Source organism: Merops nubicus, unplaced genomic scaffold (genome assembly GCF_000691845.1).
Source record: "Merops nubicus isolate BGI_N331 unplaced genomic scaffold, ASM69184v1 scaffold12112, whole genome shotgun sequence".
Taxonomy (NCBI): domain Eukaryota; kingdom Metazoa; phylum Chordata; class Aves; order Coraciiformes; family Meropidae; genus Merops; species Merops nubicus.
This window is the reverse complement of record NW_008591606.1, coordinates 1-18,842: the sequence shown is the minus strand read 5'-3', so window position 1 is coordinate 18,842 and position 18,842 is coordinate 1. Positions and strand designations below refer to the sequence as shown.

General features: G+C 39.1%; 1 protein-coding gene across 1 annotated transcript in view; it reads right to left on the bottom strand.

The window, feature by feature from the left end:
- Positions 1–18,746, bottom strand: part of LOC103782555 (carboxypeptidase E-like) — a gene marked incomplete at its 3' end in the record, with an annotated part of 49,931 nt that extends 31,185 nt beyond the window's left edge. The window contains exons 1-2 of the mRNA XM_008950324.1: positions 18,514–18,746; positions 7,320–7,441 (exon numbers count right to left, since the gene is read on the bottom strand). Of these exons, the coding sequence (XP_008948572.1) occupies positions 7,320–7,441; positions 18,514–18,746 (355 nt within the window). The remainder of the gene's footprint in view (positions 1–7,319; positions 7,442–18,513) is intronic.
- Between the last annotated feature and the right edge of the window lie 96 nt (positions 18,747–18,842).

The following is an 18,842-nucleotide window of genomic DNA, read 5'->3' as shown; positions in this document are numbered from 1 at the left end:
CACATAAAAATGTCAATGAAAAACCTAGTAACAATAACGTCATCAGCACTGACAAAGCAAGACATTTAAACAAAGATTTCTTTCCTTGCCTATTTTCATGTAATACCTAGATATCAGAATACCTCCAATCCCACTGCAAATTAATACCTTATATTGTTAAATATCATCTCTTTCTAAAGGGGTCCACCTCCAGATTATTAGGAAACATAATAAATTCATATCTGTCCTCCTTAAAAGTCCTGTCACACTTCTTAATAAATGGGTTGTTTATCCTGGTCCACTCTCCTTTCAACGTCTTTCAATTTTAACAACCATACTGCACAAGGAAACCTTATAAATGGAGGTATGACAGCAGCATGTCCAGGTTTAACCCACCTAAGCAATACAAGTAGGCACCCACAGGAAAAGGTCTATTAACATAAAGGAAAACCTCTATTAACCTATTTTCACCAACACCATTGGATCCAGCACTTGACTAAACAAAGTATAAATACAGTTTCTGGTACAACCGCACTTTTAGTAATTTGGTAGACACTCTATAAAGGTATGGGTTTGTGCATCTCTCTTCTGAATAAACTTGTCTTCCACATATACATATTATCCATATATCAACAATTTAAAAGTTAAAAAATTGTCCTTGAATGCCTTCTTAACTCCTCAGCAATTTTAGAGTCTGCTTGAGTGCTGGTAAATAGGCTTGCCATGATTCTACAGAGTAAACGTAACTTAACAAATCTCACAATATGGACAGATCTTTTTAACTGGCATCAAAACACTTCTTTCTCTTTTCATACAGCCTACAGGAAACCCTTCCTAGAACAGTGAGGACTCAGTAAACATTTTCTGCTACTGCATGATAATTGTTCACATAGCAACACACTAACACTCTTGGGAGAATTTTGTTTCTTTTTATCTAAAGAGCTTTCAAAGAATTTAACATTAGGTTGATTCTTTTATTTCTTTTCTCTATTTGTAGAGAAATAAATAAAATGGTTATTCAAGATGCACCATATGCCTCTAACCTATCTTCTCTTACCCCTTCAACACATGAGAAAGTTTTAGAAAGTTACCTTTGATATTTTTGTTCCCATTCTCTAAGACTACTTCCTTTTTAAAGTTATTTATGTCCTTCCCCTTTGGAATTACTGAATTACAAACAAAGCCAAGTTCTTGACTTGAACACAGTTCAGGCTTAGTAGATCTTAAAGGCTTTTGAGCCCAATGTGGACATTTGAAATTGTGTTTTCTGAGGGTATCTTTCATTCTGTCATCTATCAATGGTATTCACGTTTGCCTTGATCCTCTGATGAGACAGGACCACTGTGTTTGCAAGTGTTATGGATACTGGCCTCACTCTTGCAAGTCAAGCAAGCAGGCTTGCTTGAGAAATCTCCAACTACACTGTAACTTTTATAGAGTTGCCACAAAGTTTAAAAGATCTTTTTTTCTATAATAATGGTTGAAGTTCTGAAAGATGGGTCAACATATGCCAGGAAATCACCTGCAAAAAGACTTAATAAACAACGGGAGAATTTTGATGCATCATGCAAGAATGACAAACTGAGACTTGAATTTCAACAGTATTTTAATTCTTAAAACTCTGATTTATATTTGGGTAATTTTACATGTTCCTTCATTTCTATTTAAACTTATTTAACCAAACAATATTAGAATTCATTAAAAAAAAAAAAAAAATCTCTTTCTCCAAGGCAAAATGTCGCCACTGGAGAATTAAGACCACTCCACAGAGTCTTTACCAGACCAGGAAATCAAGGAATACAAATAAAAGATACAAGACTGGTGATTTTATACATTTCAAAAATATTCCAAAAAAAACCCAAAAAACTACAAGACTGTCATGATTTTTATATGGATAATATTATTCCTCTTTTCCTCTTCTTGTAATTTTTCACAGAGCAAGATTCAAAGGAATAAACAAACAAACAAACAAAAAAAAGTTTCCTCAAGAGCTTAGTAAAAAGACTGGTTTTTGAAGTAGTTTGAAATTTTATTTGCTACTAGGGATAGCCAAGCAAACAGGAAATAAAATCAATCAGAATATCAATTTTGCACACACTGAAGACCTCAAAAGCTTTGCTAATAACATTAGGAAAGTAGGAATGTAACAGTTTAGCTGCATAACTGACTTGCAGAAACAAGGGAAGAGCATGGACTTCATGTATTGTACCTGTTGTTAAACCTTTGACTGCAAACACTATTAACAATATAAAAGAACTTATATCACAAGATAAGGCATAATTGTGTGTTAATTTGTATATTATCTTCAGATGATCTCTGATTCATTTGCTTATTGAAGAGAAGAACTGACAAAATCTTAAAACCACTGGTTGCTCCTTGACCTGCCCTGACCATAACAATTCAGAAGTTTCCATGAGACTTCCCTGCTGTGGCAAATGAATGTCATCAATGCTGTTTTAATAATGTTTAAATAGCATATTTTCCAAGCTTCTTTTCATATTTTCATATCATCATTTTATGAAAAGGTAATTGCAGCATGAGGGGCTTGAAAGTTTAACAAGTTACCTGCTTTTAAACATTGAATAGGACTAGTGTAAATTTTTTCTGCTTTCTAAATGTACTTTCTCCTCTTGAGTATTCAATGAGCTTTGGAAATCAGCTCAGCAATTACCCCACTGATTGGTGCAGCTTCTCTTCCATGTTGATAGCTTCTCTTACAGCTCCCAAGAAACAGATCCTCTATGCACAACCAATGGCTGAGAGACTTAATCTTTCCTTTCTAAGAGGATCTTCTGAAAGATTTTTGATGTAAAGTCTACACATACACATGAATATGCACATGCAGTCATGTATGATTTTGACCTATTATAAGTTATTTTGTATTATTAATAATGGCTCATGAAGACACATATAGCCCACCTCTCATCCTGCTTCCATAGTACTTAACAGTGTAGGTAATACGTTAAACTCTGGATGCCTTGATGTCACTGGCAAAGCTTCAATGGACTTCACTGTGTGCAGAACTGACATCCATACAGATTTTCATGCTATTTAATTTTGACTGCTTTCCTGGAAGATGCACTCATCACTGTAAAACAGTTAATGGGAGAGCTGGAAGAAATAACTCTCGACATACACTTCTTGAAATGCACTTAGTCTGTTTCTTATGAACTGTTTCAAAAATTAAACACATTGTACCCAATTCGACAAGTAAACACAAAGAGAAATTATGCTGCATTAAGTTAAATGCATTTTTAAACATCAGGGAATAACATAAGAGCAACCAAAGGGAAAGCAACAGAAAAGCAGGATGACTGCACTGAGAACAACATATCCCTCACCTAAAGCAATCAGAGGCAGGAGTTGGATCCACACTCCTGTTGACTCTGCGCATGAAAATCTCAACAAATAAATCAGATTTTTTCTTTTAAAATACAAATGATGAAATTATCATAATATTTCATTTGCCTACTTCCACTCCTATATACTAGGTAAGATCCTGTACAATTACTGTCTCTTTTAGTCCCATGTTCTTATGCTCAGAGGTTTCTATTCAAACACTAACTGCAATGACAGATCCCATTTATTAGAGTGCAGCAATCATCTAATCATCAGCTGACCCACTGATTATTTGTCTATTCCTTTTATGTATCAAAATGTAAATGTGATTTCTATTTCCATTCAAAGCTTCAAAAGGGATATTTAACGACAGAGCTATAAATGGCAGAGGATCCCTGCCTGTGGTTTCTCTCTGGCATTTTTAATGTACATTTCCTTTTACAGCCACAGCTGCTTGAGTTTTCCTGAGGTTCTGCTGGAGATCCTCCTACAGAAAGGGCAAGTTCTGCTCTAAACCACAGTGCTATAAACAGATTGCTGAGTAACACGCCATGTTCGTGTTGGAAATTACAGCTACAGTTTCCTTCTACATAGTACAATCTTGACACACCGTATAATGTAGCCTTAAGGCTGCAGAAAATGGAAAGTCTACAGAATTTATAGCAAAACTACATTTTCTTTGGTCTTTTGTTTCCTCTCCTCTCTTTTATCTTTGCTGTATTTTGAGAGGTTACTTTTACAAGACAACTGCAGTGATAAAAAAAAAGGATAGGAATAATGAAAAGAAAGGACGAGGAAGAAAGGAAAGAGAAAATATTTTAAATGAATCCTTGTATAAAAAAAAAAAAACCCACACATATATGCCACTCACAGATTTCCAGGACACAATGAGTTTAAATTACAACTGGGAGTTCATAAAAGTTTCAACCTACATTTTTTATACCAGCAATAGGGTATCTAACTCAATGTCCATACAATTAATTTTAATAGAAATAATTTGGGAAGTGCTTCCAGAAGACAGGCATCAACTATAAGCAAATTGTAAGTTGTCTGCTTTGGGTGATCACCTATCCTTTAGGACAGGGCAAAATAAAGCCCTCTTCCTAACTCTGATTAGTAGCATGATGCTCAAGGTCCTGCCTCACATCAACCTATGTTATGCTGGAAAAACACCATGAGAGCTCTGATACAGATCTAAAGCAATTTAAACTAACTCTTGCTACCAAGTATACCAGGAACTCATAGAGATGCCATAATCTGTGCTAGCCAGTCCTTACCTAGCGGATGAGTAAGAGCAGAAGACAATTCCTCTAGTCCTTACAGATGACACTGAAGAACTCTTAAGCAGGACCTCCAGTAGCAGACTCCACCTCCTCTAATCGTGTCAAATCTTTCTTTGGTTTAGATTATCATAATCCTTTCAGTTCCTAGGAAAACTAAAAATGAATTGGACTGCACTGAACAATATCTCCAGTTCCTGTGGCATTTGGACAACACAGTCATGAAAGTATTGATTCCCTCAAGATGTGCAAGTGCTATTGCGCCAACATCCCAGAGGGTGAGCTAAGGTTCAGGCAGAACAAATACCCTTCTCAATGTTGCAGAGGAAGTCAGAGGCATAGATGGGCTTTAAATCTTTGTCATGGCTTAGAGTAATATCAAAGCACTACAGCAGGACCTTATATAGTGATTTCACTGGGACTACAGGTGCAATTTATTTGGGACAAGTTTAAGAAGCGTAACTCTAATAGTAGCTCTGTCTACATTTAATCAGACCATTTTATTGATCCTCTGCACAGAAGTCATTTCATCTTCTGATGATTCACCTGCTTCTAACTACAGGTTCCTGACATTTTCCCTGTAATAAGTAATTACAATAATTAATCCACTTAATATAGGAAATGAGTTGTTAAAATAGATCTATTGGCTCTATTATAATGGTATTGTGAGAAGATTTGCCATTAGTCATTTATGGCTGGTTATTTCAAAAGCACATTTCCATACCATTAGTTTTCAGGGCTACCAGAAAAATAGATCACAAGATATAATGACATACGATAAATTAATCTATGTTCATTCTACTTCACATTAACAGTAAAGAATTGTGTGGGACACTCCAGACAAGAAAGCCTAATTGCAATTATTTAAATTCCAGATAGTCTAAGTCACCAGACTTTATAACTCAGTATAATGTTTTCTTGCCCAACTGCTATTTCAAGATTATCTTTTTCTTCTCAATTCTATCATGGAAATGAATGGAATGGAGAAAAAAAAAAAAAAAAAAAAAAAAACTTCATTCCCAGACTATTCCCATACTGGTATGTCTCGAGAACAGAAGCAGATGAAATACTGCGCAGGAATGAAGTAGCATGTGGCCAAAATTGGCAGCTTCAGAAATTAAGCTTTTCTTTAAGTACAAGTAATTTTCAAGAAACTGCAATTTCCGATTATAAAGCAGGAAATCAACAGCTGTGTCTATGCCTACACTGATAAAGGCACCCAGGAAATCCCTTGCACCAAGCAGTATGGGTGCCTTATACCCTTGCTCCTCAGGACTAGTCCCTTCTGATCATCTCCACGGTTGGACAAGGCTACAATGGGGCCCACAGGGTGTCTTTAAGAAGTAATTACTTGTGGGTTTATCTAATTCAAGTGTCTGCAAACATGTGAGGGCTGTGTCACAGCTTCCTAGGTTGAGTTTAACAGCACAACACTGAAAGTGTGTGGCACACCCTGGGTGTGTTGTGAGAGTACGCAGATGTAGGTGATGCTGTGAGGCACAATGAGGTGACACTGAAAGACTGCTCAGGACTACCAGCAGTAAGCAGTCCTGCAGCAGTCCTGTACATATCACTGTAAGTTGGGTCTTGGAGTGAATTGATCCCAAAACTGCACCCAAGCTTTGTCTCAGCAAGAACTAGATAACCAGCTTTTAAAAAAAAAACCAACCAACCAAAACAAAAACAGGGAGCAAACTGACTTGCAAATAACTAGGGGCTGGGAATGTGCTGGGGAGATAATTTATTTGGCTTTCTTCGTGTACCCTATATCCATTCTGATGGACTAAGCTGTAAAAACAGTAAGCATCAATATAATCATTCTAAAGCTATTTAAAGGAGTTAGGACATCCATAGCTATGTATTTCTTCGGTCTTGCATTTGAAGTGAAATTATCCAAAGAATTTATTTTGGCGTCAGAGTTCCAGAATAAAAGCTTAAAACCTAAAGATTTGTGAAATACATCCCAAGTCCTTGCTTCATTTTATTATTGTACTACATAGAACACATCAATATCCAATAACTATCACAGCAATATCTGTGTTACACAGCTGCAAAACACCACTATGAATGCTTTCCATCAGTAACTTCAGAACACCAGTAACCTGAGACTGTAAAAATGTTTCTATTCCTATGTTTTCTTAGTGCTTTTTATCAAGATTTAACTTCAAACTCAGTTTGGTTTTAAGTCTGTCCAGGAGAACAAAGTCTCCAGCTAGCTCTCCCTCCAGACACTTTTCCTATGATGCTCAGCCCACAAACAGACCTCTGAACTGGAACCCATAAATTCAGACAGGAGTATTTTCTGGCTAGTGTTTGGTTACTCTTTAACCATCCATCTCTGTCTGGGCAAAAACTCTTGCAAATAATTAAGTATCATAACAGTAATTGGCAAGAAATAAAAGGGAAAATTTGCAAGCGTCTGATGAATGTCAGCACCATACTATAAGCTCCTTTGGAAGATAATTCCTACTCCAGAGTGGTATTAAGGAAATCAGATGAAGACTCACAACTATAAATAGATCAAAGATAAGGTTTACCTTAGTCAATACAAACTATCTTTCTTACAAAATACTTTGTTACAAAACACACTTTCAGTGGTATATAGTCAAACTAAAAGAAAATATTTCTTCTTGAATGCACGGACTCTGAAGTCACCTAGAGGGGCTCTGTTTGGTTAGGCCTTATTTTGTTCATTTAATTCTACAACATCCTTTTTCTTACCACGCAATATGATGTCATGCTTGTTCAAGCTGGTGGAGCTAGAGCTCCCAACCAGCTTCTCAGCGTACAGTGAAAAGGTCCATTTTTTAACAGAGTAAACGTGGCTGCCCCCACATACACACCTGAAGAAACATGCAAAAGTGCATGTTTGTGCAGTGAATATTTAAATGTGCACTGACTGAGTATAAAACAAACCTGTGAAATTCCCTGTGCTGCTTCTCAAAGCCCCACTTCATCTCTGTACGTGCTCTGACTTTTCAGGATATTTTTAGTGCACGAGGCAGCTTTTCAAAGACCTCCTAACTCTTGTAACGCATCTTACAAGCATAAATCAAATCATGTTGGCCAACTCTTTCCATACAGAACTGCACCTTTAAATACCTCTAATGCCAGATGGTCTCAGCATATAAAGCAGCATGAGACAACATATTAATGCTACTCAAACAAGCAACTTGTGCTAGCAGCAGACCAATGAAATCAGCCTCAGGCTGCTAATCCTCTCTGTCACCATGACAACATCTATTTCAGACAATTCTTCAATTTTCAAGTCAGATGAGCTTGTTGGCCCTTAAACTTCTCTATTCAGGGGGTATTCCGTTGTCAGGTATTTTTTCACTTTGTGTTGGCTACTGTTGTAATACAGAATATATTTTTATCAGCTGTCCTATGGAGTATCAAGGAACAGATGCTTCTCTGTTTCTGTTTATTTATAGACTTTTCTGCTAAAGATTCGCACTATTTATTCCTCCTATGGATTTGTTCCCTTAACTCTAACACATGGAAACCTTGCAAATATGTCTCTGTTGTGACCCTACCTACCCATGCTGGAAAAAAAGAATTGGTACATTCTTCATACTGCTCCGCTATCAAGGCAGATTTTTAAACAAACAAACTAATAATTGTGTATCTGCAGCAGGTAAATAGGGAGACAAACTCTTAATTCTTCCTCTCCATATGCCTGTTAGCATAGCTGACTCAGCACAAATATTGAGGCTACTTGCTACTAGGAAAAATCTGACAGGAAGCAAGTAGGAACCATATCTTAGAGGTAGATCAAATGCTGAACCACATGCGATCTATCAAGTACCCATGTACTGGGTACGTGGCATAGCCACACGCTAACCTGCAGCATGGAAGATGAGAACCTAGGATGTTCTTATCCAAAAAGATGAAAAATACACAGCAGAGCCAGGAAAGAGGCCAGACAACCTTTATCACAAAATCACTTTTCCTCTCTGTGAAACAATTTGCTACAATGATAACGCTTAAAGTTTGAACACTTGATAGCGCAACTCCCAACTCCACATTTTTTTTTCTTTTCTTCATCCCACTATGTATTGATGTCACCAAAAAGAAAGAAATTTCATTCAGAAAGGCACAAACTTTGATCACTCATTCCTGAAGCTATTACAGAATCAAAGTCACATTTAGCCTTCTTTGTTAAGGGCACACACACAAGTTGGCTTGAACACTAAGATTTATAAACCTCCTGCTTATAACAAAGACTCAGATGTACATCTCCCACTGACTTCAGTTTGATTTGTGGATGCATAGCAGCTGGATGGGAGGAAAATTAAAGCACTGTCTAGTCTACATCAGCTGAAAATCTCATATGGAGAGTCAGCTTACCATAGTCATAAAGTTTCCTTTGAAGTAATATTTTTTTGCATGTGTAAAAAGTGTATATTTAGGTCTTAGACTCACCCCAATTTTGCTTATAGGTCTAGAACTGTGCTTTTGTGCAATAAGCCACAAAGCAGAGCCAGCCAAAGCCACAAAACATTCAATTCAGCATAGAAAAAAAAAAAGGCTAATTTTGAATTATAACCATGCAAGGAATACATCATTCTTAACAGTGAAGGACAGTGATGTGTAACTGAAGAACTGTCATACTGTGAACACCCTTTACTTCTGAGGGAACAGAAATAAAAGGACATTCAAATGACATATCTTGCAGTTAGATATCTCAGGGGGAAATCATGCAGGAATTCATACACATTACCTAGTTATCTCTAATATGATGGTAAAGGAAACACAACTACACAAAAAGCTTTGAAATGTCTCACTATCCTTTCACTTTCTTTGTATCTTTCAACTATTGTTGTATTTCTCATAGCATAATACAGCATGGTTTCTTTTTTCTGAAGAGCTAATATAGAAAAGTTTCTAGATAAGAAAAAAAATCTACCAGGTCATTAGACCTAGCAAGGCTGGGATACCTGATCAAACAATTGTTTCCACTCCGCTTTAAGGCAGACTGATACCTAAGGATAAGAACTGAACACAGCATACAATGCCTGCTCTTGCTTGCAGCCAGAGCAGTATCTATCTTTGTTTGTAAATCAGGTAAATCATGCTCCACAGTCATGAACAGCTCCATACAAAGTATGACTACCTCAGCTTGCTCCAGGGCACTTAATTTGTGCGTAAACCAGGACGTCAGGTTTTGCTCATAATTCAATATGAGCAACTACCAGGAAGCAGCTAGTAGCTTATACAGTTATAAATGTCTCACTCTGGAAAACAAATTAACTTTTAAAAATGTTTACTGCCTTCAAACTGCCAACCACAGGCTTATGGCTCAAGATTCTCTCTTACCTGGCCATTGTAGCTCCACAGACACAGCTCTAACCTGTGCCTTTGCATTGACCCAAACCTCACAGCCCTCTGGCTATCACTCTGCAGCTGCTACAGAAAAATGTGTAAAAATCAGCTGGTGCTGATTCAGCTAGCACATTATGGCACTACGGACCAAGACAACACTTAGTGTCCTCACGTCCAACAGTGCCTCTGAAAGAAGTAAGCAAGGTGACAACTTCAGTGCCACAGGGCAGCTATCACATCACAGTAGTACTTACAGTTTTTTCTTTATAATACAGCAGAACTCTTGATTCCCAAAATCCCAAATCCCAGCAAGTCAAGATCCTTTCTCCAACACTGTTGTTCTGCAGATCTCCTAACCCACCCCCAGTACACCACTAGCTTTCAAATTTATACTTGAGGTAACAAACACAAATCTATGGCAGCCAAAAAAGTTCAGATTCATGTCACATGGCAAATCAAACCTGCCCGCTCTGGTACCACTTTACTGATAAGGATTTTTTTTTTTTCAGCCTTTTAACTACAACAGCCCTTGGTGTCTTCATATAGCCTCCACATGCCAGAAAGTAAGTTTCAAATGTAACATTCTGATCCCACTGAATTCACTGAAGTCTGGTTTCTGACGTGCAACTTACTCCAGAATGAAGCATTTTAAGTATTATGTGGTATACACTTGTCCTGGCCTGAGCTAGAAGAGAACTAATTCTGTTCAGTGACTTCACTTTTCAGCTAAATCTTTTCTAACTAACTGCATTTTCTGAAGTTAACAGCATATTTTTGCAGACAACGTCTGCTTCTAGCATATGTTTAGAGTTACTACTAAGGACTGGTATGCAGAAAGTCTCTTGCTTACACTTGCTCCTGTGCAGACTAAGGTTGCTGCTAAATCTTGTGTACCAGGCTGGGGAGAGGGTAAATAAAAGGCCACACCTGCAGGGAGGAGCAGACAGGCCAGGTGACTCTAAATCAACCAACAAGGTATTCCATCCCATAGACATCATACTCAGTATAAAGCTGAGGGATCACAGCAGGTTCATGAGGTCTTAACCATACATTCCTGAGTTAGAAGCGTGCCAAATATTGACTCCCCTTATAGTCAGTAGAGAAAACAGCTGTTTTCAGAGGGCACTGCAGCCCAATCAAGAGGTCCACCTGCCAACCAGCAAAGGCAGATTATAGCATGAACGTGCAGGCATGTAAGCTTCTCAATCACACACCACCTCTGAAAACAAAAATTAGATAGAATGTACACAGAAAGAATTCAAAATTAAATTTTAATACTAAGTTATTGGCTGAGCCTAAAAGCAACTCCATTGTTACAAACAAAAATTACTATTTATTCTGAAACAGGAAGACCTGTCTTGCACTTTTTATCCTCTGTGTAATATAAAGGCTAGAGATATTGAAAACTAAATTACAGAAAAATAAACAGTTTCTCCTGACTAAAGTAATTTAAGAATATAATAACAAGGTCACTTTTGACAAATCACACAATTGCAATTTACTGCCTTTAACAAAATGTCTCACGAAATCTTAGGAAATCCCTGTGCTTTATGACTTCTCACTAATTTTCTGGAGCTTGCAGTAGTGTCACCATAATAAAACATCCCTTTTACCCCAACCAACAACAAAATAGTCTCACCTCCTATTTTCATTAGAAACTGTTAAGGCATTCTGCAGATGTGGGAGGTGTTGACAACTATTCTTTTCAAAACAAATTAAAGTAATGGACTCTTTCAAAAGGAGTGGGCTTGTCAAAGCCAGCCTAGGTCAGACCAACAAACTGTGAATGCTCTGCATATTCAGACTAATTTTAGGCCTGACAAAATAAAACAACTGCCTTGTGTGGAGTCATGTTTATTCTTAATGATTACAGACTTTTTACTACAGCTTGTTTGCCCTTCGTGTTACTCCAGCAAATAAAAAAGAAACCTCTGAGATGCAGTAGCCAGGATCTAGTGTTTTTGCAGGTAGCACACAGCCTCTCTTAACCCGTTTTGAAATGATCTTAACAAAAAGAGAAGTCTTTAAATACCTCAGCCAGTGAAGCAATTAGGAGTATGGGTCTTGTATCTCTAGGAAACGGTGCAGAGACTGCTTCGCACAGCTGCCTAGCCACACTTACTGTGAATTTCCATTGGCTTCAACAGAAACGTGAAAGGCATTAACAACTAGCTGCGAATGTGATCTATAAACACGCCCACCTCCCCTTGATTTTCATCAGTTTTGTGAGCACATTTTTCTCTTGGTATTCTACACCACTGTTTTTAGCTGAACATTAAAACTGAGATAGGAAGATAGGATGAATTAAGACATATTAAGAAAGCATTATTTAAGAATGAAAATATTAAGGAAGAAAAGTCTATTTTCAAATAAACTGCATGTTACAAAGTACATGATATAAAATATGAAGTCACTCAAGGCTCTTGAAAATAGAGCAGACGCTGTTATAAAACTTGCTCAGCGTGTACAGCCAGCCACCCTACTGCCAGAAAACCCTACTGCCCTCCCGAGACCTGCCCAGCCTACACAACCTGTGAAGAACACTGGACGACCCACTCTGAGCAGACAGCATTAAAATCATGCTGCCAGAGACTACCCCAGGCCAAGTCCTAGCTAAGAGACCCTAGAGGTACAACCCTAAGTGGCATTACAGCCCATAAGGGATTTCACTAGTAAGTTAATTAAAATTTCTCAATCTTCTGCAGAATGATGAAGGTACAACCAGCCCCAGATCTGCGCTCTCAGAAGGTGAGTTAGTGGTGTATCCCCTGCAGTGCCTAATGAGAAAGCCAGAACGTCTTCACAAAGCTCTGAAAGAAAATCTGTTCCCTAATGCACAAAGGAAAGGAAAAAAACAGATGCAGAAGGCTACATGAATAATAGGTTCAGTCACATTTTATACATCTGTCCGGAGACCCCAGCAGCTGCCCTGCTCTTGCTGCTGGCTTGGTGCTGCGGGTGCTCTCGTTACCCTGCTGCCCGACGAGCAGCTCGCCTTTAAAGAGGTTGCAAATGTGAACCACGATAGAAGGAGAGAAGCTGAACCACAGCTGAAAAACAAATGTGACACGTGGTCAGCGCAGCATCTCCTGTACTCCTGACAGGAAGCATTTTGCTTATATCCACCTACTTACAGTCCCTACCTTCGTGCAATGCGGCTGGACGAATACGAACTCGGCGCACCTGCACCTACCAGCAACCAGCCCCGTGTGCTCCCACACCTCTCTTCAGAATGGGAAAGCTAAACAAGGGGCTGTTGATAAAAACAGGCATTTACTTAAAGCATGCGAAAGCATGCAAAAATTAGGTTTGCCCCCTACTATCTAGCTTTAGTAACAAGCTCTTGCTGTAGACAATTTGTATTAATACCCTGCAAAATCAGGAAATATTACTGTGGCACATCAAAGAGCTCATGTTTTTCACTTGCAAGTTCTGAGTGTGAGGAAAAGAAGCTTTAGAAAATCAAGTGCAATTAATTGCAAGGAATAAATTAGAACAGCTGCATCTGATGACATCATCATAACCAAGAGACGTGCTGTGTGCTTTCTGACATCACTACTGCTAAAATGCCCTGCGGCTGACCCAAGCCCTGTGTTCACCATAAAGGTGGGGCAGCCCACAAGGTCCACAGGTGCTATTGAGTGGTATCCCCCACCCTGGACTGCCACGCTACAGCAGCACAGCAGCTTCCTGCCCACGCTGGGTTGAAATCACAGCAGCCTCCTACGCATGTGTTTCTTCTTGCTGCTGCCATTTCTCTTCCAAAGAGCAGCACTTGCTTGCAGTTCTCTGGAATGGCTGCAGCATCATTTAAATTACTGTCATTTTAAATATACTAAAAAATGAGGTTTGTGCAACAGTACAATACAAACATTACATGCAACTGTTTTTTCCCCCCTGTGAATTTGTCGGCTTTACTTACCACAATTTCTTATCACAGTAAGTATTAGATTTCTCTTCCAAAGAGCAGCACTTGCTTGCAGTTCTCTGGAATGGCTGCAGCATCATTTAAATTACTGTCATTTTAAATATACTAAAAATTTCTTATCACAGAAAGTATTAGCTCACATGGCTGGTGCTATAATTGAATGAGGGAGCACCTCAATGACAGGAAAAAACCTAGGTATGGTTTCTGCATTAGAGGACAGCTCTTGGATTTCCATTAATAAACATTAATATACAGTATTATTCATTAATATACAGCAGAGGCATGGTTTTAACTTCTCTTTTAGTCACTCTTCAATTATGTTTTTGCAGGAGGAAACAGCTCCAGCACTGGAGGCCTTAAGTGTGAGAAACTAAGAGCCTAACACCGGGCAACTTTTGGGGGGGGCCAGTACATGAGCTGCAATTTGGGAAGTCAAGCAGCTTATTTAGGCTCAGTGCCAGCACTGACCCACTCAACCCACCTCCTCACTGTGCCAAATGGCATCTTGGATAATGTGACAGGTCCAAGGATTAATGTCGCTGAGTTGCACCTCGTAAAATCAACCGAAGTCACACCCGTGGGGTCCTGCAAATGCTCCAAGTCACAACCGAGCTGCTTGCCTCATGCTCCTGCCTCACTGGCTCACAACGCTTTGTTCTGGCTTGAAACTGAAAAGTCCAAAGTATGTCATTTTCTAGAAAATCACAACTACAAGTAAACATTTTCATTCTATTTGAAGTTTTTTTAAAGATATTTGTGGAGAAAATGATGAACAACAAAATCATTAACATTGAAAAAAAACTTGTAAATTAAACACCGTTTTGAATAAACACAATGTACTTTATTTCCAAAATGCCTTCATTTTTTTCAGTATTTCTGTTTCCTTTTGTTTAGCATGAAGAATTTGATGAAAATGTCGCAAATTTGCAGATCATTTTGTTGCCATCAGATCTGTGTTTTCATCCCTCTCTCTCTCCTACATTTGACACAAACATAATTTTCAGAGCCTATATCTGTAACACACATAACCAGCCAATTAGTAAGCCTTACTTTGAGGATTTCTTCACAAAACTAAACACTGAAAAATAACCACTATAAAAAATCCTAGTAGCTTATTAAAAAAAAAAAAAGGAGTCGTCACATCAACAGAAAAAAAGTCACCTAGGAAATCCTAAAGTTTCAGAATGTTTCATTTTCACATTCAAAGTGAAGTGATAATAGAGGGAACTGATCTTGTACCACTGAAATCAAGGTGACAAATGACCCAGAAGCATCAGCACGTCTAAACGAGTGGCTCAGTATTAACAGTGGAGGAACTGCTTTTGGCACAAACAGTTCTAAATATATTTAATTTATATTAAAGAATACAAAGTTGTGCTCAAAGTGAGTTTAGTTGTGGTAACATAAAAATCCTCAAGAGATCAGAATCCATTGGGTATTTGTTCAGTAGAACATCAGATACCCAAAACAAGAGCCTATTTCCTCTCTCAGGAGTGGTCAGTATTCTGCACTTGAATTAAAACAAAATATTGTTTAGTTTGTCCCAGAAATAATCTGTGCTTTACTATCAACTGTCCTCTGTCTTCCCCTGGTGCATCATCAACTTCCTACAACCTCCTTCTCCTTGCTTTATCCCGCCTTGCTGTCCACCATCTTCTGTCAACTTTGCCAATTTTTGGCAAGCACAGGGACAAAACTCTATTTCCTCATGTAATCAAAGCTACTTCAAAATGTTTTGATCACTTCCAGTCTAAGTTCATATAGCTACTTCTATACCTAACCACTGATGCAGTCTCATTAGAGTCTTCCTCTGTCTTAAGCACCTAGTCCTCGTTGACTCAAAGTGTAATCACCTGCATGGAACAGCTGCCTCAGTATAAAACTGCTTGTTAAAGTTCAAATATCATCATCTTCAGGGTTTGCTTCTCTTTAGTCAAGGGATTCTTTTCCACTAGCAACTTCAGACTCTAACCTCCCATGTGGGTGCAGTATCAGCCTAAAGAAATTGCTGCCCTAAAAAAAAAAAAAAAAAGAGACCCTGCAAAATATTAGGCCAAACTCTGTTTGGCATGAACCACAAAGGAAGCACAGGTAGTGTGATGTTCGAGTTTGCAGAGAAGGCAGCAAATTCTCAAAGTATTTACTGTAGGATTAGAAACGTGAGGCAGTCTCATGCTTCTGACACTTAGAACATCCGTGCGAAGAGCTCAGCAAAGGCTCAGTCTGCATCTTCTAAGTGACTAATCCAGGTTTCCAAGATGTGCCAAAACACTCTGTATGCTTATGCAAGAAACGAGACTGTCTCTTATGGAGCCATTCTGGTTTCCAGTCCAGTATCAGGACTTTAAAAAAGAATCCTCATAACGTATATTTATCCTAGCAAAAGATGAGGCCTTAACGATTTGTTCCAGTTGCTTTGTTCACTAAGGATTTGTTCCAGTTGCTTTGAAAGTCTATAGAACATTTCTAAAATTTTCCTGTTTCTCTCACGCCTTTTTTTTTTCAAATACTGCACATATACTACAAATTGATTTTTAAAAACCAGCTGATTTTCTAAAATTAAAGTTGATTCATATGCTTGCATATGAGGAAACGCATTCACACAGTGCTGCTCGGCCATGCAATATGTGTAATTATGCAATCTACCTGTGTGTGTGCAGTGTTTGATTTACTCAGTACAAACCCTCTTTACTCGGTACAAAGAGTCTTCATTGATGCTCTGCTGACACTTTCCTGATTTGTTTTGTCATCAACTTGCTCACTGAGCGAACAGAAACAATTTTTTGTTTCCACAGCCGCTCCCTAGATAATCCAGGTATCATCCCTGCATATTCACCAGGCTTCTAGAAGCCTGAGCGCTCTAAAGATTGTAAACCCGTGAGCCGCAGTATATATTGAAAAAAAAAACAAAACCACATGACACTCAGGATATCTTGTAGGAACAGATTATGTTCAGGAATAACAACTTTTTAGCCTGTTGTGAAAAAAGAAAAGTATACCTCTATGCATATGTGTGTTTCTGAATCTCTCCATTGTTTTTTAACAATAGATGATGATAAATCATGTCCTGATTCTGCAAGATTTAATCACACAGAATATCGTTGTTCCTGTTGTTGCCCTGGAAATCAAGTGTGGATGCTCACAGTGAGCGAGGATTCCCACTCAGACTCAGCAGAGTCAGCCTCCTGTTTCCTGCCAAGACTGACACAAGGCTCCGCTTCTTTCACTGTACAGCTTAAAACACCACACATAGAAAAATAAACAGTGCTGCCTTTTAATACACAGTAGAAGAAAGGGCATGTTACTAAGAAGAAAACACCTCTGTTGTAACCGTTAGCATAACATGTAGGTGCTCAAGCTCTATAACAAAGAAGCTGGAATGTTATCAATGCCTTTACAATTATTTCAAAGGACTGCAACCATAAGGAGGCAGGAGGCTCGCTCATCACCCTTCCCAAAAAGACCCTGAGTTTCTCTCATGTGCCACTGCAGATAGCAAAAGCTGCAGCAGCTCTCCACTTTTTGAGAAATGCTCAGTACCTCACAGAATGAAAATGAGGATTGAAATAAAACAATCAATTTGTTCTGGTTCAAACTCTATTTAATCCTCTGCTAAAAACAGCATGTTCAGTATCCACCACTAAAGACCGCCAGGATTCATCACATTCCCCGACATGTGATCTGGACATTACAACATGTGGCATTTTCCTCTATAGGGCTCCCTTTGTCAGGGACCGAGCACATTCTAGGAAATGCTTCACATTTGCTGTAGCTTCTACGTGGCTGCAACCCATAGGAATTTTTCTTTTTGGCAGTTTCTTATCACTCATGGATATAGAGTTGGATTCTCTTTTACCTGGGCCCAGTGACAAGCCCTTTCTCGCGTCACTGTCACCAACAGGAGAAGAAGCATGTCCCTAGAAGAGCCATGGCCCCATCTCAAACTGCACAGAGTGCTCTTTTTGTCTATGATTCAGCTGGCTTGACAGAAGTGCCAAATAAGCGAGCTCTAGTGAGTGTCCCCTGACAGTAGCGCAAAGGAACAGTAATAATTCTTGTGTGCAAATTACACAGTGGCTATAGATTCATTTTCAGCTTCAGAATCACACCTCATATCAAGATGGTAACATACCATAAAGAAATTTTTCAGATTTCACTGCAATTCCTAAATTTTTCCTTTCAAGATGGTGCTTTTCTACCCTGCCTTCCTCTCCTGTCTTTCTTATGTCCAATACCCTAAAACCTCTAAGTTTTATCAGTAGCCCTAATGGAGTCAGTAAAAATATAAGTTCCTTGAGGATGTAAAGTAAGGTTATGTTCAGGTCATAAAGCAGAACATTAAGCACTAACTATATAGATCAAATCCCCAGACACTGACAGAAACGACATCTCCACCTAAAAATCATGGACTTTCAGAGCTGTTCTGTAACCTGCTGAGGAAACCGTGAAGCCATGACTGCAGGCAGCTTATGGTTGGGCCTCAGCTGCTGAGCAGCTTCCACGATTAAGCCTTTTCACATACAGACATAAGGAATACTACCAATTTTGAACCTGGAAACAATGAAAAATGCACACTCGTAGGCGTGAAGCAAACGCACGCAGCATTAATCCCCTCCACTTTTATGGAAGATGTTTCAGACCCCCGGTTTCAGAACCACGTACCCTGAGACGCGTGTGAGAACGCCCGCAGCGTGCCGTGGCAACGGGGTTCCCGAAGGCAGCCTGGCCACGCCGTGCCAGCGCACACGGGCACGTTCACAGCTCAGGCTTTTTTCCCGACAGTCTGGTTCGTGCCAGGGAAGGGGGAGACCCAGGCCTCCCCTTTCAGCACATCTGCACCGAGTGCCTGCCCGCAGAGCGGACGGGAGCACGCTCACTCCCGACCGCGGCCACATCCTCTCTAATCTGACAGGGAATTCGGCGCGTTTCTCCCTTCAGCGAGGCATCACCTCCACTGGAAGGGACACGAAGGCACTTTGCGCAGAGCGCAG